Source organism: Mustelus asterias, chromosome 1 (genome assembly GCF_964213995.1).
Source record: "Mustelus asterias chromosome 1, sMusAst1.hap1.1, whole genome shotgun sequence".
Taxonomy (NCBI): domain Eukaryota; kingdom Metazoa; phylum Chordata; class Chondrichthyes; order Carcharhiniformes; family Triakidae; genus Mustelus; species Mustelus asterias.
In genome coordinates, this window is record NC_135801.1 from 37,691,394 (window position 1) to 37,711,091 (window position 19,698).

At 39.5% G+C, this 19,698-nt stretch overlaps 1 protein-coding gene and 1 non-coding gene across 10 annotated transcripts in view; one reads left to right on the forward strand and one right to left on the reverse strand.

Moving 5' to 3' along the window:
• kiaa1109 (KIAA1109 ortholog) overlaps nucleotides 1-19,698 on the reverse strand; it is a 449,716-nt gene that overhangs the window by 235,502 nt on the left and 194,516 nt on the right. For all 9 annotated transcript variants that reach the window (XR_013497649.1, XR_013497648.1, XM_078211413.1 and 6 more), the window contains 3 exons: nucleotides 16,100-16,276; nucleotides 7,621-7,749; nucleotides 236-355 (listed from right to left, as the gene is read on the reverse strand). Coding sequence is in view for 7 of the 9 variants with exons in the window: in XM_078211413.1 (XP_078067539.1) it covers nucleotides 236-355; nucleotides 7,621-7,749; nucleotides 16,100-16,276 (426 nt within the window). In the remaining 2 variants the exon portion in view is untranslated. The remainder of the gene's footprint in view (nucleotides 1-235; nucleotides 356-7,620; nucleotides 7,750-16,099; nucleotides 16,277-19,698) is intronic.
• Nucleotides 5,268-5,465, forward strand: LOC144501543 (U2 spliceosomal RNA). Its single transcript, XR_013499133.1, has one exon. It is a non-coding gene; the product is annotated as a U2 spliceosomal RNA (small nuclear RNA).

Here is a 19,698-nt window from a genome sequence, read left to right on the forward strand (position 1 = left end):
ATGTAAAGCCAATATGCATTAATATTGTGCAATTAGCCTCATCTGATATCCAAATATCACCTTAAATTGCTTCACCAGCAGCGACAGCGAGGTACCTGAACTCCAGCCACCTGAACTCCAAATGATTTCCCCACGGCAAGTTATATTTGTAATTGTATTTTTGTTTCTAAGTTCAATTTAAAATACCAACATGTTTTTCTCTTTGGTTTGAATGGAAATCAAAAAAAACAATTACCTTTATACTGGCTGCACAACCATGTTCTACAATGAAGAGATCTGCTCCATCAACTGCTACCCGAGTCATAGTGTATTTAAGTTCATCTGCTCGCTGACATGGCCCAGGCAATCTTTTCAGCTGAAGATATTCAAAAGAAAACAGAAATAAACATATGCAGAGTCAAATATTGCAAGATTACCCCACAGTAAGAAATGAAGGATTTAGATTAAAATGATAATTTTTCTAACTTACATTTGTTTTCTCCATTAACTCCTTTGTCTGCCAGCCTGAAATATTATTTCCTGAGCTCAGTTGATTTTAAACAGTCTGTCAGATCAGTCTAAAATCATGCTTGTTTCCTGTTTTCTGTCTCCATTCCCTCTGCTCTCTGTTTGCAATGCAGTCACTCCAGAATGTACAGAACACATTTTAGAATCTAGCAGTGTGACCAACAAGTCATAGGAACAAGCATTACAATGCATTAGAGCAGGATATCAAATTCAATTTATATGGTGGGCCTGATCCAATATTCCGGCAATTAGCATGGGCCATATACAGCAGAAGTTACTTGCAGACAGAGGTAAAAATCAGTCTGCCTCTCACTCTTTTTTTTGTGTAAAACAGATGCAATGTTAAGCATTTTCTGATACGAGATTACGCACATAGACTGTACTGGTGGCATGACTATATGATGATATTTCTTCTCTACTTTTAGGCGTAGCAGGCAGCTACTTAAAATCAGCATTGCAACAACTTAAATGTATAAGGGGTCCTGTGCTTTGTTCCTGAAGTGTATGAAAAACTAAATGGAGCGTGCACAATGCAAACTCTTACTAGTTTTTTCAGTGTTACAGTGGCCTAAACATCACTCTTGACTCAATATCCATCCCCTCCCCTACCAGCATGGTTACAATATGGGCGATCAACAGCATGCACTTCACCAATTGGTCAAGTTTACTTCAACACCACCTCTAAGCTCTGTAACATCTACCACAAAGAAAATTAGCAATGCGATCATTAGAACACAAGCATCCTGTCAGAAAGCATCATTTATGAGTCACATTCCTGAAAAGACTTATCACCTTCACAGGGGCACAGTCACTTCCTCAGGATAAGTGGAGGTGAGCAATAAATGTAATTTTGCCATTGTCAAGACATCCCATGCACAGCAACAACAAAAAAAGTGCTAATTGGCATTAAATTACTAAACATACTTGACGCCAGCAGGATATTATTATAGGATTTTGATGCTAGCTCTGATTTTCTTCCCTGCAGATTCAATATTTAGTTTAACCTCCTCTTCATGCTTACTGAATTTAGTAATTTAAATTTCTGTCACAGTTTAGGTAAAAATCAACACTCCACCCTCCCCCCCCACCTAACAAAATGGTGGTCTGAATTATGCAAGGAAGACCTGATCCAAAAGATTAAGCACAAATGATTCAAGAGGACAAGGTGCGCAACATGGAATTGGTAATTTTTTCAGAAATAAAGATCTCAAATTTTACGTTAGGCTTAAATAGAAATGTTGTGGCAGACACTTAAGGAGATAGCCAGAATGCACATTCAACAAGAAAGAAAAAATCCAAGGGGAGGACCAATGATGATGAACTAAAAAGTTAAAGACAGTATCAATGTTAAAGAAAAAGCAAATAACTGTGCAAAGACAGGTGGAAAATCAGAAGATTGGACAGAACCTATCAAAGAATGACAAAAACAATAAGGGGGGAAAAGATTAGAGTGCGAGACAAAGTCAGCCAGAAATATACAGTCAGATAGTAATATTTCCAATAGATATTTAAATGAGAAAAGACTTGGTGAGTGCTGGTTCTTCCCTACCAAATGTTTTCATATCATCTGACATTATTAGCATTCAACAACTTTCATTTAATGTCAACTGCACTCAGTAGCAATCATCTTGCCACCATTTAACACCAATTGTTCTCAAATGCTATGATCTTGTCGTCCTTTGATGTCACTTGCAATCACAAGCAATCATCTGGCTATATTTCTATTTAATTTTGACTCAGAACCGACCACTTAGCTATCATTTTCCCACAGAACCATACATGCGTTATCAACTGCCATCATTGCCATCCTGCAATGATCACAACAAAATATGACTATATATAGCCACATTCTTTCCAAGTCCAGGCCGAAGATGTGTGGTGTGTAGAGTCACACTCCCCTCCCCCCCTACACCCCCCTAACCCCAACCTACCACTCTGCCTTCCCTCCCTCACACCACATTCTTTATTCCCCTCCCCAACACCCTATTACCCTCCCCTTCTTCCCTCCCTACCTCCTTCTCTTCCCCTTCCATTTCCCCCTTCCCTCCTCCTCATTTCTCCACTTCCTGACCTCTCTCCTTCTCTTCCATCTACCCTCCTCTCCTTCCCTTTTCTCAATCTTCCGACTCACCATGCTTTTTCCCTCTCCCATTGTCCCTTTTTTCCCCTTCTCCTCCCCATTTCCTCACTTCCCCAATTGCCCACCCCCCCTTTCCCCCACAGCAGCATGGTGGCAGAGTGGTTAGCACTGCCACCTCAGTGCCAGAGACCTGGATTCAATTCCAGCCTTGGGTGACGGTCTGTATGGAGTTGGCATGTTCTCCCCGTGGATTTCCTCCACGTGCTGTGGTTTCCTCCCACAGTCCAAAGATGTTCAGGTTAGGTGGATCGGCCATGTTATGTTCCCCTGCAGTGTCCAAAGATGTGTAGGTTAGGGGGATTAGCGTGGTAAATATGTGGGGTTACAGGCATAGGGCCTGGATAAGATGGTCTGTCAAAGAGTTGATGCAGACTCGATTGGTAGCAGGGAGGAAAATGCCACATCAGATCATTTCTAGCTGGCCCTTTTGAACATATCTGAGGTACTACTGAAGTCATGCAACATTGAAGAATAGTAGGAAATCTTCAACAAAGGCATCAGGCAGGCTGCAGAAGTTGGACAGAGGAGTGGAACAAAGAATGATGACCCAACATGGAAGTCGATTAATGAAAGAAATCTGGCAAAGATCAAGAAGGATCAGGAAAAGAACACTGAGCAAAGACGAGAAGGCAATAAGAAGTACAGGAGATTGGATAAAGCCATGAAGAAGAGTTGCAGGAAAGACAAACAAGAATGAAGAGAGTTAAATGGCAGGAAGCAGAAGAAACAGCAAATCAGAATGACTTCCAAATCCAGTACAGATTGTATAAGAGTTGACTGGTGCAAGAAGCAACACCACTGTGCCAATCACATCCAAGGACACTATTGACTGACGAGGAGCAAGAGGCAAAGTGGGCAGAACACTTTTGGGCAATCTTCAGTCAGTCAAACCCCAGCTCCACATTTGAGTTCAATGCACCACACCTCAGCAACTGAACATCAACCTGGGAGAAATTGCCACAGGGATCCAATGAGCCACCAAGAACTTGAAGAATAAGGCATCTGAGATCAACAAGATACCAGCACAGTGACTGAAAGATGGCAAGAACAACCATCACAACAGAGCTCATGGACCTGTTCAACAAAATCTGTGTAAAATGTCCTGGGTGACTGGAGGTGAGGAGTAATCATCAAACTGCCAAAAAATGAGAGCACATCAGCAACTCCAATAACTGGAGAGACAAAACATGCTGTCAGTACCTAGCAAGACTTTCAGCATAGTGCTCAACAGATTGAAAGCAGAAGTAAACAGTACCCTTTATGGTGAACAGGCAGGTTTTCAGGGTGACAGATCATGCAGCAAGCAGATCTTTAAACTCAGGAACATCAGAGCATAGCCTAGAACATCAGAAGCCACTTGTTATCACCTTCATTGATTTCAAGAAGACTTTTGATAGCATTCATTGGCAGTCACCCTGGGACATTGCAAGAGAGTATGGCATCCCAGAGTAGTATATTAGCACCTTCATAGCCTTAAACTGCAACTCAGACCACTGCATCAAGACCAGCAGAGCCACTGTGGACTCCTTCAACGTCATCACAGGAATAAGGCAAAGCTGCATACTCTCCCTATTCCTTTCCTCTAGGTTACTGATTACAATGAGGAAGATTATGGTGAGAGCAGACTTCGGCAAGTTTATACAGGCACGCACAAAAAAGAAAAATCAAAATTTCTAGGCTTCTAACTCCTGTACCAGAATGAATTTGAAATGGCAGTGAGGCTATCAACAATCAAGCAAAAATACAGTAAATTATACTTGCCTTCCTCATGAATAAATTATATTATTTGTGTGGAGAAATTTCCCGTCAACCATAAATTAATGTTTTAATAAATAAGAAATGATCACACTATTGACTGGTTAGAATCTCAATGGTTAAATTCAGCCACATAAAATAAATGGCAGTTTTATAAAAAATACTTCACACTTCAATGCCTTTTCTGAGTTTTCGGGAAGACTTGAAAAATCCAAAAACTTCTTAGCAAGAAAAACTCAACTGATTAATCTAAATATAACCTATTCAATTTAGTTCTGTCTCTGTCCAAAAACCTGTGGATGTAGGCTCACTTGTCAATTTAGAATTCTAAGCTCAATTGCCTAGAGATCTTTCAATAATTGCTAATTACTTTTCCTCATTTATTGGTACATCACTAATGGAAGGTTATAGCAGAGGCAATAGTAGAAGATCAAAAGCAATCTCTTCACAGTAATTTGTAATTGAAATTTTTGTTTTAAAAATGTCTACCTCAACATTACCTTGTGGACTAAAATACTGAAAACAGTGGAAATGCTAAATTCAGTCACCTGATTTAAGGTCAAGCCACAAGCGAATCCCGTTCTCAATTGCAACAATGCACAGGGGTGTAAGAGATATCAAAGAGATAATCATATTAACTACAGGTTATATTTAACATACTTGAGAGTTCAACCTACTTATTCTATATCTAGTATTTTTAAAATTACTACCCTAGAAGTATTGTTAAATTCTTAGAAATATTTTTTTAAAAAGTCACTTTATACAAAATTAAAAATACTTCTGAATACATATCTAGAGAAAAATAAAGAATATTAAAAATTGTTAGTAAATTTTTAATTGTGAATATATTATTAGTCATGTAGACATAATTCTCAGCCTTTTGGCTAAGATCAAGTTTAGTATCGACATGCTGTGCTTGTTTGAAGTCATTAGGTTACATTTTAGCTTCATTTGAAGCAATTTTTAAAAGTGGCATCTTGGCCTTTTGGCTAAGATGCAAATAAGATCAAGCTTTGGAGGAGGAGCTATGCCTACTCCAATCGGCTTGGATCATGTAGATCAAGCCCAAGACAGGAGGTGAGAGCCCTGTCTTGTCAGCTTGGATCGGGAACGTCTCAACTTGTTGAGACTCTGAATTGGACTTGATTTGATTGAATTGGAATAAAAACAAAAAAAGACTTAAGTACTGGGAATGAATACATTCAACAACATGGAAAAGGTTTAGGAATGTAACCGAGTGCCAAAACACAGTTTTGGTACTATGATTCATCATGTGTTTACTGATCTGCTGTGCTGTTATAGAAAGGGATAGAGCAAAGACCATTAACCTCTCCCAAAGAAAGTAACATTTTAAATTTGGTAACACTGGCATTGTTACATATTTCTCAATGGCTAGTTATGTAACAGCATTTGAAAAAAATCTCAAATTTATCTTCTTGCCCTTCGTAGCCAATTAGCACGGATACATACCAGAAAGTACGGTGAAAAAGGAGGAAATAAATATTCCTTCAAAAATTGAAAGAAGTTTCACAAAGTTTAACTGTATCTTTTTGCATTTACTAGCTTCCTTTGGTGACTTCAGCTGAGAGTGACATGAGAAATACAATTTAGCACTGACTGAATCCCCAAAAATGCAAGCCAACAAAGTTGTACACAACAATCATTTAAGTGGACAAATTCCACAAAGATAAGTGGAAAAGTGAATCGTGTGGAGGACGGAGAAGATCTGCAGAGAGATTTGGACAGGCTGAGTGAGTGGGCGAGGATATGGCAAATGGAGTATAACGTTGAGAAATGCGAGGTTATACACTTTGGAGGAAATAATAACAAATGGGATTACTATCTCAATGGAAACAAATTAAAACATGCTACCGTGCAAAGGGACCTGGGGGTCCTTGTGCATGAGACGCAAAAGCCCAGTCTGCAGGTACAACAGGTGATCAAGAAGGCAAATGGGATGTTGGCCTATATCGCGAGGGGGATAGAATATAAAAGCAGGGATGTCTTGATGCACCTGTACAGGGCATTGGTGAGGCCGCAGCTGGAATACTGTGTGCAGTATTGGTCCCCTTATATGAGGAAGGATATATTGGCATTGGAGGGAGTGCAGAGAAGGTTCACCAGGTTGATACCGGAGATGAGGGGTTTGGATTATGAGGAGAGGCTGAGGAGATTGGGTTTGTACTCATTGGAGTTTAGAAGGATGAGGGGGGATCTTATGGAGACTTATAAGATAATGCGGGGGCTGGATAGGGTGGAGGCGGAGAGATTCTTTCCACTTAGTAAGGAAGTTAAAACTAGAGGACACAGCCTCAAAATAAAGGGGGGTCGGTTTAAGACAGAGTTGAGGAGGAACCTCTTCTCCCAGAGGGTGGTGAATCTCTGGAATTCTCTGCCCACTGAGGTGGTGGAGGCTACCTCGCTGAATATGTTTAAAGCGCGGATGGATGGATTCCTGATCGGTAAGGGAATTAAGGGTTATGGGGATCAGGCGGGTAAGTGGTACTGATCCACGTCAGATCAGCCATGATCTTATTGAATGGCGGGGCAGGCTCGAGGGGCTAGATGGCCTACTCCTGCTCCTATTTCTTATGTTCTTATGTTCTTATTAACACTAATGAACTGATGTGGTGCTGAAGTTATAATAGCACCCTGTATAGACAAGTAGAAGTATCCAATTCATGCTGCAGAGCAACTAATGGGTGGTTTGAAATGAGGTTATTAGGGGTGGCATTTCAAAAGAACTTTAAATTAATGCGGAGAAAGACTATGTTGAATATATTCTTAACTCAGCCAGGGTGCCCATCTTTCCCTGCATATATGCCAGGTAGAATGAATAATCTAAAATTGAGTTTCGCCAAGCATGAATGTAGAATACGAAACTGAAGCGATTTATAAACAGCACCCATGTTGCAGCATCCCTTTGTATTTAATATATAAAACTCCATTATTAGCATTATGCTCAATATTAATTCTTGAACCAACACCACAATATTAAGACCTATCATGTCATTATTGCTGGAGTAGCAAAGATGGAACTTTATCCATCATTAAATACAAGTTATTGTTGAGTGGAAAATTAGAGGTTAACAACAGCATAGCTATTGTTCAACTGAAATCAGACTTCTCAGTGTACAAAACTGCACTTTAAAAAAAAAAGTTGATTAGAAACATACGTTACAGAATAATGTAGCTTAATAACATTTCTATTTCCTTACCTTCAATTCACAGAAACGCTGATCAACGCCATGTTGACACAAGATGACAGATTTGGGCCTTTCCAATTCGTATTCTTGACACATGACGTGAAAGATGAATGTCTGCCCCCACTCCAGCAGAGTTGCCAGCTACAGAAAATAAAGGTATCACAAACTTTGTTGGAGTACACAGACAAGAATAGAAAGTCAGAGAATATAAAGATAGAATACAGCAAAGTAGCTTGATCAATTCTACACCATTTTCTTGGTTATGTGAAAGAAATACAAATTATTCCTTGAATAAATGACACTTGCCTTTTTTACACTAGGTTCACACAGTATCATAGAATGATTACAACACACAGATATTCAGCCCTTCAGTGCTGGCTCTCTACAAGGGCAACTCAGATAATACCAACCCCCCATCCTTTACTGTAACTACAATTTTGCTCTCTTCAGGTGCTCATCCAATTACCTTTTGAAACCTACGATTGATTCGGGAAGAGTAGGGAGTAGGGGTGGAGGACCTGGGGGTAAGGAGGAAGATCCAGTTGTTGTGACCCACATAGGTATTAATGACAAAGGTAGCATTCGGGAAAACGTTCTGCCAAGGGAGTATGAGCAGCTAGGGGCTAAATAAAAAGCAGAACCACAAAGGTAACAAGCTTTGAATTACTACTCGAGCCACAAATAAACTAGTATAGCGTAAATAAGATCAGAGTGTTGAATGCACGGCTAAGAATTGTGCGTGGAAGAAACTGGGCATTGGCACCGTACAAGGTTCTTCATTTGAACTGTGCTTTGACACTGTCCTGCTAAATCGCATAACTAATCATATAGCTGTAGTGAGGGGGAGGATGCACACGAGGGGTGATTTGGAAAGTTAACAAAGGACATGGCAATAGTGCAGGGAAATGATAGCCAGAGTGTGACAAGAAAGGGCAGAGCATACAAACATAAGGACACACCAGCAAATAGGGTCAGGGTAGCAGAAAATGGTCAAAAGACAGAATCAAAGGCTTTTATGAATGCTATGTGTAATATCTGGATAGGAAGAAAGAGTAAGAGGTGAGGTAGCTCTGTTAATGAAAAATTAGGTCAGTACGGTTGTGAGAAATGATCTGGCTCAGAAGATCACAATGATAAGGTGCCCCATAAAAGGCTGCTGAAGAAGATTAGGGCACACGGAGTTGGGGGTAGTGTGTTAAAGTGGATTGGGGACTGGCTATCCGACAGGAAGCAAAGAGTCGGAATAAATGGGTGTTTTTCCGGTTGGAGGAAGGTAACTAGTGGCGTGCCGCAGGGATCGGTACTCGGGCCGCAACTATTTACCATTTATATAGATGATCTGGAGGAGGGGACGGAGTGTAGGGTAACGAAGTTTGCAGACGACACAAAGATAAGTGGAAAAGTGAATCGTGTGGAGGACGGAGAAGATCTGCAGAGAGATTTGGACAGGCTGAGTGAGTGGGCGAGGATATGGCAAATGGAGTATAACGTTGAGAAATGCGAGGTTATACACTTTGGAGGAAATAATAACAAATGGGATTACTATCTCAATGGAAACAAATTAAAACATGCTACCGTGCAAAGGGACCTGGGGGTCCTTGTGCATGAGACGCAAAAGCCCAGTCTGCAGGTACAACAGGTGATCAAGAAGGCAAATGGGATGTTGGCCTATATTGCGAGGGGGATAGAATATAAAAGCAGGGATGTCTTGATGCACCTGTACAGGGCATTGGTGAGGCCGCAGCTGGAATACTGTGTGCAGTATTGGTCCCCTTATATGAGGAAGGATATATTGGCATTGGAGGGAGTGCAGAGAAGGTTCACCAGGTTGATACCGGAGATGAGGCGTTTGGATTATGAGGAGAGGCTGAGGAGATTGGGTTTGTATTCGTTGGAGTTTAGAAGGATGAGGGGGGATCTTATGGAGACTTATAAGATAATGCGGGGGCTGGATAGGGTGGAGGCTGAGAGATTCTTTCCACTTAGTAAGGAAGTTAAAACTAGAGGACACAGCCTCAAAATAAAGGGGGGTCGGTTTAAGACAGAGTTGAGGAGGAACTTTTTCTCCCAGAGGGTGGTGAATCTCTGGAATTCTCTGCCCACTGAGGTGGTGGAGGCTACCTCGCTGAATATGTTTAAAGCGCGGATGGATGGATTCCTGATCGGTAAGGGAATTAAGGGTTATGGGGATCAGGCGGGTAAGTGGTATTGATCCACGTCAGATCAGCCATGATCTTATTGAATGGCGGGGCAGGCTCGAGGGGCTAGATGGCCTACTCCTGCTCCTATTTCTTATGTTCTTATGTTCTTATGTACAATCAGTCTGGGTGGAAATAAGAAATAGTAAAGCAAGAAGTCAGTGATGGGAGTGGTTTATAGGCACTCTAACAGAGCTACAATGTAGGACAAAGTATATATCAAGAAATAATGGGGGTCTGTAATAATGGGGGTATTTAATCTTCATACACATTGGATGAATCAAATCGGCAGAGGTAGCCTTGAGGATGAGTTCAAAGAGTGTGTTTGGGACAGTTTCCTCAGAACTATAAGTTCTGGAACCAACCAGGGAATGGGATATTTTGTGCAATGAGACAGGATTAATAATCACATTGTAAAGGATCTTCTAGGTAAGAGGGATCATAGCACAGTTGAACCTCACATTCAGTTTGAAGGTGAGAAATTTGGGTCTGAAACTATTGTGTCAAAACTAAATAAAAGCAATTACAAGAGTATGAAAGCAGTTGGCTAAAGACTGAGAAAATAGGTTAAAAGGTAAAACTGTAAGAGAAGTAATGACCATCATTTAACGAGATATTTCATAATATATTCCACTGAGAGAGAAATGCTCCATGAGACAGATATACTATCAGTGGCCAATGAAGTTAAGGATAGCATCAAATTGAAATAAAAGGTGCACAACTCTGTGAAGATTAGTTGTTGGCCAGAAGATTGTGAAAATATTAGAAACCAGCAGACTAAAAAAGAACAGGTAAAACAAAAATGAGAATAAAGTAACAAGGAATATAAAACCAGACAGTAAGAGCTTTTACAAGTATATAAAGAAAAAGAGATTAACTCAAGTAAACATTCATTCCTTTGAGGATGGGACTAGGGAATTAATAATGGGAAACAAGGAAATGGCAGAGACTTTGAACAATCTATCTTCACGGTAGAAAACACAAAAAAATCCCAATAGTAGTAGAAATTCAACAGCCTATAAAGGGAAGAACTTAAAACAATTACAATCACTAGGAAAAAAAAGTACAAGAAAAACTAATGGGAGCAAAGGTTGACAAGGTCTCCTGGACCCTCACCTGATGAAGGAGCGGCGCTCCGAAAGCTCGTGCTACCAAATAAACCTGTTGGACTTTAACCTGATATTGTGAGACTACTTACCGTGCCCACCCCAGTCCAACGCCGGCAACTCCACATCTTGGCTGAAAATATAATGTATGCATTGGTTGTTCTTTTTCAAAATTCCCCAATTTGGGAAAGACCCATGCAGATTGGAAAATGATAAATGTAATACCATTAGTCAAGAAAATGGGAGACAGAAAGCAGGAATCTACAGGTCAGTGAGCCTAACATCTATCATTGCGAAAATTCTGGAATCCATTAATAAGGAAGTAGTAGCAGGAAATTTAGTAAACTATAATACAATCAGGCAGAGTCAACACTGTTAATGTAAAGGAAGTAATTTTTGACAAATTTTGGGCATTCAGGGAGGATGTTGCAAGCAGGATGGTAACGGGGAACCAGAAAATGTAGTATTCTTGAATTTCCTAAAGCCATTCAATAAGGTACCACAAAAGGTTGCTACACAAGAGCTCTTGCTGAAGGTAACATGTGAGCACGGATGGCGGAGTTGCTAAACAACAGAAAACTGTCATGATGACTGGGTAATTTTTAATTGGCAAACTGTAAACAGTGGAGTACCACAGGGATCAGTGGTGACGTCTTAACTATTTACAATATATAAAAAGGTAAAATTGCCATAGTCCCAGATGACCATAGGATGCTCTTCCTTTTGATGGGAAGGGCTGACTGGTAGTAATTTAACCTGAAGATCACCACACCTCAGGTGAGGGGAAAGGTTGAGAAGGCAGGCCTTCATGAATAATCTCAGCTGGTATTAAACCCATGCTGTTGGCGTCGCTCTGCATCACTAACCAGCTCCAACTGAGCTAAACCAAATCCCTTCATAATACATATCAATGACTTGGATGAAGGCACAGACTGTAGTGTAGCCAAACCTGCTAAAAATACAAGGATAGGAGAGAAGGACATCAAGAGTTTGCAAAGGGATATAGATGAGTAGGCAAAAAAACTGGCAGATTAAGTATAATGTGGGAAAATGTGAAATTGTCCACTTTGACATGGAAGGATAGAAAAGCAGAATATTATTCAAATAGAGGGAGATTGCAGAACACTGTTAGAGAGGGATCTGAGTGGATTTGTACATAAATCATAAAGTCAACTTGGAGGTACGGCAAATAATTAGGAAGACAAATAGGATGTTGCCTTTTATGAAAAGGGATTGGAGCAGAAAAGGCAGGAAAACCTTGCTACTTCTGTACAGGGCATTGATGAAAACACACCTAGAGTATGTGTACAGTTTTGATCTTATTTTGAGAGAAATACTTGCATTGGAAGCAGTTCAGAGAAGGTTCACGAAGCTGATTCCTGGGATGAATGGGTTGTCTTATGAGGAAAGTTTGAGTAGGTTTGGCCTATGCACACTGGAGTTAAGAATAAGAGGTGATCTTATTGAAACATGCAAGATTGAATGAGCTTGACAAAGTAGATGCAAAGAGAATGTTCCCTTTCATGGGGATAATCTAGAACAAGGAGAAATGTCTTACTTCAAAGAGTTAATTGTTGGAATTCTCTACCCCAGAGAGTAGCATCACCTGGCTCAGCCATGAATATACTCAGATTTTTGATTTACAGGAAGTGAAGGTTTATGGGACCACGGACTCAAAGGGCCAAATCACCTAGTGCTGCTCCTATTTCTTATTTTGCCTCCACCAACCTCTCAGGCAATGCATTTCAGATTCTGATCGCTCGCTAGACACAATTTTTCCTCATGTCACCCTTGATTCATTTGACATTCACCTTACTCTTCAGCCAATGGAAACAGTTTCTCTCTATCTATTAGAGCCCTCACGATTTTGAACATCTCTGTCAAATCTCCTCTCATCCTTCTCTTCTCTCAGAAGACAAGCCCCATGCATGCATGTAACTGAACTCCCTCATCCCTGGAACTATTCTTTTAATGTCTTCATAGTCTTCCTTAAATGCAGTACCCATGAATTGACACAACACTCAAGTTAAGGCCAAACTACAAAGGCTCATCATAAGTTCTTTGCTTTTAGAACCATAGAATCCCTACAGTGCAGAAAGAGGCCATTCGGCCCATCAAGTCTGCATCAAATCTCCAAAAGAGCATCTTATCCAGTCTCACCCCCACCCTATCCCCCTGCATGCACCATGGCTAATCCACCCAACCTGCACATCTTTGGACACTAAGGGGCAATTTAGTGTGGCTAATTCATCTAATTTGCACATCTTTGGGCTGTGGGAGGAAACCAGAGCACCTGGAGGAAACCCACAAAGACGCAGGGAGAACAGCCAAACAGATAGTCACCCATGACTGGAATTGAACCTGGGTCCCTGGCACTGTGAGGTGAACAACTCTGCTACCGTGCTGCCTTGTACTCTATGGATTTATAATTATAACGCCTAAGGTCCTGTATGCCTATTTAATCATTTTCTCAATTTGCCCAGCTACCTTCAATGATTTATACACATATACCCCAGGTCTCAATTCCTGCACAGACTTTAGAATTGCACCCTTTTTTAAATTGCCTCTCCTGCTTTTTCCTTCCAAAATGCATCATGTCACACTTCTATGCTTACATTTTGGTCCACTCTTCTATCACCTCAACACCCACTCCCACAGCACCTTCCCATGCACGCACAGGAGATACAACAGTTGCCTACTACCTCCTCTTTCTACCCACCATGGTCCATACATTTCTTTTAAGTAATACAGCAATTTTGTTTGCACTTCTTTCAATTTAGCATGCTGTATTTGCTGCTTATGATGCTTTCTTCTCTACATTGGGCAGACCAAACACTGATTGGGCGATTGCTGTGCTCAACATCTCTGTTCAGTCCTGAGCTATTATTCTCTTGCCATTTTAATTCTCCATCATAGTCCCACCTCCCCACATTGTTTCACAATGAAACTCAATGGGAGCTCAAGGAACGGTACCTCATCTTTCAATTATACACTTCACAACCTTCCAGATCAACATCAATAAATTTCACATCATAACCACTGCTCCCACTTTTTTGTACGAGGTTCTGCTGCTGCCATTTACAGCGCCTCTGGACTCATTTTAAAATTCCTTTACTCGTTCCATGACAGCCCGCTGTTTTCTTGCATCTTCATCCCTCTTATGTCATCATTTCTGCCCTCCACCCTATTATAGACATTCCCTTTTTTTCTACCCTCCTCCTCCACCCACCAATCCTACTTTCCCTGCCTCTGTTAAAAATCTGCATGGAAATTGTTATCTATTCCATTTCTGATGAACAATCATCATTCCGAGATGTTAATTCTGTTCCTTTCTCTCCACAGATGCTGCCTGACCTGTTGAACATTGCCAGCATTTTCTGTTTTTTCCAAATGCATACTTATTTTAAAACTGCAAATGCATGAATTACTTGTAAAGTTACTCGAGAAGAGGTAATGCTTCGCCCAAATTACTGTATTCTTCATCAGAGTATAGAGCAAACACCTAGCAACACCTGCCTACTTGCTACCTGCTGCTATTTAATAAAAACCAAAGCAACAAGTTGCAGCAATTAATCATGAGAGACCACCTACAAACAATCTAAATTGTAGCATACCAACAGAGTTGATTAATCTGCTACAGTTCACTTGCGTCTTGATAAGTAAAATTGATTGTGACAGATATATACATCACAAAAGCTAACCAGCCTGCCACTCGCTGTCAATTTTTTAAATAAACCAGATAGTTAGCATGTGAAACTACTACATCAAAAAAAATTAGCAACAGATATCAATTTGTTTTCGCTGCAATTTTCTTCATATTCAAGTTTCCTCTAAAATTCTTCCAGAAACATTGACCTTTATGATTTTACACAAAGTCAGCACAAAATTCTATAAAGCAATAAACTTGCCTTCAAAGAAATCCTTTAACATGTTTTCCATAAAAGTCAAAATGAACAACGAAATTAGAATGGAAGCAAGAGTACAATGTAAAATCTTCCTTTATGATTTCAGTTTGAATTCCTTCCTAGCCCTTTTCAATTTTGTTTTACTTTGGACATCCAACAATGCCCACTATTCTACATTGCAAAAGAGAACCAATCTATCTGCACCCCGCTGTCTGCAACTGGCCACCGGTAATAACAAAGTGATTCAATATGACATATTTTACGTGCACACTCCAAAGAGAGATCATTGGGAAAGCTTAGAATATGGAACAGATTAATTACATAGACTCTGTCCTATAAATGTATACAGATCAGCACTTGCAAGTGAATTGGAGTTCAATATTGTAAAATTTACTGTTTAGAAGCTTTTAATTTCATACCACGTGGTATGTCAGAATTCCACCATTGTTGCAAACACTATTTGAACAACAGAAGATTCAGCCATTTGTAAAAGAAAATTGCTGCACAAGATTTCTGCATGCATCCAGAAACATTGGGTTTTAAAGATCACCCATATAGAGAAAGGAAATTTAATGTAATTGAAATATGTTTGTGAGATGTACATTGGGAAATTTAACCATTTAAAGGACAAGTTCAGTCTACAATTAAAATCGATTCTGACTAAACTATCGGCCATGGCAGAAGATTTTTAAAATATAAAAACTGGAAAGCACTAGACTGAGGAAAAACAATTTTAAAAAATGAAAAAGTTGGTAGAAATACCGAAATTGTTGATTACATTTCAAACTATAAAATGTTTTTCAAAATACATGTGCAGTAAACAAAGAGGCAAAGACAGAAAGAATTGTGCAATAAGGCGGCTATATGGAGTTGGACATCTAGAAGGATGGAATGGCAGTTAAGTAGTTACTTTATATATCTTTATCTAGGAAAGAAGGTAAGTTACTAAACCTACTATCAGATTTTCAGGTAGAGCAGAGAAAGGATTGGATAATTTGTGAAAAAGAACAAAAATATGCTATTAAAAAGTTAAATACTCTTAGGATAGACAAAAGTACTTGGCCAATTTATAAATCTTAGGACATAGGATTAAAATTAACCAGCATTTTTAAGTTAATTAACAAAACATATTTTTAAATGTGAACACAATTATGCCACAAGACTCATAGTAGTAAACATATGCTGCTGTAACTGATTTTAATAGATAGATCAAAGTAGAATTCTTTGGAAGGGAAAAAAGCAACAAATTCTAACTTTGTCTTCCACACATTTGACAAACTACCTGTGGCAAGGTTACTTTAGCAGTAAGCAGACCCGCTTGCACATCAATCAGCCATGAATATTCCAGTGTTGCACTGCCTAGAGGTAGCCCCTCCGCTGAGAACATGGCATGGGCTCGTAACTGCAATCCAGACAGGCTGATATGACCTTCACGAAGTAGTCCATCCACGGATGGCCTCTGTTGAAAAAAAGAGCAACGTCACCACTATTTACACAGTGCTGTTAAAATCAAAATCATGAAATGAATTGATGTCATCATCTAGTATATTTTGCACGAATTGAAAAATCAAGTGTTCAAACTATCGTAACTTAAGTACTTCAAGCAAATTAAAAATTAATCACACTCTCAAACAAATATAGCAATTCTCAATGTTTCAGTTTTTAAAGCATATTAGGAGCTGAAAAAGTTTAAGTTAGCAAAAGCAAAAAGGTAATTCTTACACAAACTTACACAATATTCAGTACTCTAAATCAAACTACAAAGGCATAGGGTGATTTTGCCTCAAGCAGGATATGCAATGACAAACAGAATTTTTGCTTCGTAGAATTTTTAACAGTCTTGTTTGATGTATTTTCAACATGAGATCAGCTAACAATTTCTCCAAGCTGTCTGAGTAATTTCCTTTGTGTAGGGACAAAGTTAGTCCATGAATGAAAGATATTTCTCCTAATTCAAAGAAAAAAATATTCTACTAATTCAAGGGCTTTCTTGTAGTTTATTATGCATCTACAATATAAAGGGGGTGATTAAAACTGTATAATCTCTTCAACAATTTGCTCTTTCAATATGAGACTCAGATGTAGCTCCTAATGGAAATAGAAAGTAATCTAAAGAATTGATGTGCTGTGGAAAGAATAGGCTAAAAATCTATCTGACACATTCTTGATGATTCAGTTGCACTGGAGGTGGGCAGCACGTAAATTTAGCAGTCCCACTTCATATTTGTAGCTCATGTCCGAGTGGGTTTCTTGCTGCTGGTTTCTCCTGCACCGATGCCAGGTGTCCCTGCACTCTGCAGGTGGACAACAGCATTGTGCTGAAAGCATGTGGTGCAACAAACCTGTATTCCATGTGTATATGGTGATGGAATCTATCTGCCATTCTCGTCTACATGCTACAACTATCTAAGTGTTTTTAAAAGGTATACCATCCTCGTTCCCCTCCCCACCCTCCTCCCAACCCACCTCCCAAGTCCCTCTGTTCCTGCATCCCCTTTAAAATTACATCATCTGGTTTATATTGCCTCTCCTCATTATTCTGCCAAAATCAATAAATTTACACTTCACAGTGTTAAACATCACCTGTCTTGGGTCTGCCATTTCACCAATTTGTCTTTTTCCTTGTGAAGGTTGTTACCATCCCCCTCCCTGTTCATTACATTTTGAAGTTTTGTGACCTCTGCAAACTTTAAAATTAGGCCCTGTATACCCAAATCCAGGTCCTTAATTTCTGTTGAAGAGCAGAGCTCCTAACACTAAACTCTGGAAGATTGCATTCTGCTCTCCAATTCGAAAAATAATAACCACTGTTTTCTGCTTTCTGTCCCTTAGCCAGTTTTTTATACATCTAGCCCTGCCCTTTGAATCCCATAGGTTTCAGCTTTTGTCTTGAAAATCAACAGCCACAACCAATAACTATGTTCCCCTCAACAATCCTACTTCATCAAAGAACTCAATCAAGTTTGTCAAACATGATTTGCCATTACAAATTTGTGTTAGCTGCTAAAAGAATGAATTTCTTTTGAAATGAAAATCTGGAACATGCTGCCAAATAGAATGGCTGAGACAAGTGACGTTGATGTATTTAGGGAGTGACATGTTGTACACTTGAGAAAGAGATATAACTGGGGCAATGTGGAGACAGCCAGGTAGAGTGTGAGGATGCCCAAGTGGATTATAAATACTGGCCAGTTGAGCCAAATGGCCTATTTGCAAGCAGTGCATGCTATGTAATTTCATGCTCATATTTATCTGCAACTTTACATAGATGCTTAACGGTTTTCGAAATTAGTGCTTGTTACTTGAGTCATAAAGGGAGACAAAAGCACATGACTTTCTTCAAAAATGTAGCTGCTCACCTTCATACTTGCCCCCAAAAATTGATAGGTGACCATCAAAGTAAAATTGTATCTGATACATCTTGATGGCTTACTGGGCAAGGAATTGCATATAATTTGTAATATGCTGTTGTTTGTAGTTTTGAAACTTAAGAGTCAAGAATGAGTACAAGAACAATTTTTAAAAAGTAGGGACCAGTTATACACTACTCAGAGTTTATAGTTTCCTCCAAGTTCCCCCCCTTAGATTATTTGTTTAGATGATTTTGGCATTCAGCAATTCTTTGCTTTCAGCCTAGTTCCAGAAATATCAAAGTTGAGTTAATGTAAAAAAAAACCTTTCTGGTTAGACAGAGAATAGATTGCAGAAACAAACAAGAGAACGCTGGTCTGGCAGCATCAATAGATTGCACAACATGAGCTATACTTCATGTTAGGTTTTGGGATCTAGAAGACGACAATAAAATCCTTACTTTTATCTTTCGGCCTTTGGCACCAACAGAAATAACCTTGGTGCTGGTACAAGATCAGCCTTCTTTGCCTCCCTCACTTTCTGTCCTGCCCAATCTATTGCGCCATTCCTCCTTATTATAGAAATATGTTTTTCCCTCAATTTTCTCACACGCTACATACTATATTGTCTATCAAATACCAGGACAAGTAATCATCTGGTTTTACCCTTTAAGGAACCACTGAAAAAATGTCTGCTTCACTGCTACAAATCCATTTTCCTCTGTTAACATTGAATATGGTTGGTAAATGGATCTCAAGTCAGATGATGAAGAATTAAACTAGATTCCAATCCTTTTCTGAATGATAGGTTTATTTACAGAATGCAGCACTACATAGAGTGCAAAAAAGGCCCTTCAGCCATTGGGTCTGCATCGACAATAACTACCACTAAAGTCGCGCTAATCCCATCATCTATAAAATATCTTATCCTATGTTTACAAGTCCTTTCTAATGTCCTTCTAATTCATTCATTCCCTCCATCACCATAATCATATGTCTGCCTTCTACCTGTCACCTTCAGTGTTCGAGCCTTCTCCATTTATATGTGATCCAGGTGTTTAATTAAACAATGCCCCATGTTCATGTACCTTAACAATATAATTAACACACCATTAGCAATGGTCTCACAGTGAACCATAGCAATTGATAAAAACAGGGAAAAATATATTGCCAAGAAAATTGCCTGTTATTTTCCTTTGGACTATCAGTTCATATCATAATTAGAAGTCTGCTGATTCTCTCCACAGTGGGAGGTTATTGTTTGTGCTATATTATGGTTTTAATTTACAGATATTAACTTAAGCTTCTTTCAGAAAATAACATTATTTCATGAGATGTGGGCATCGCTGACCAGGCCAGCATTTATTGCCAAACCCTAATTGCCCCTTAGATAGGATGGTGAGCCGCCTTCTTGAACCGCTGCAGGCTGCATGGTGTAAGCAGACCTTACTGTGCTGTTAGGGAGTTCCAGGATTTTGACCCATCAACCATAAAGGAACAGTGATATAATTCCAAGTCAGGATGGTGTGCA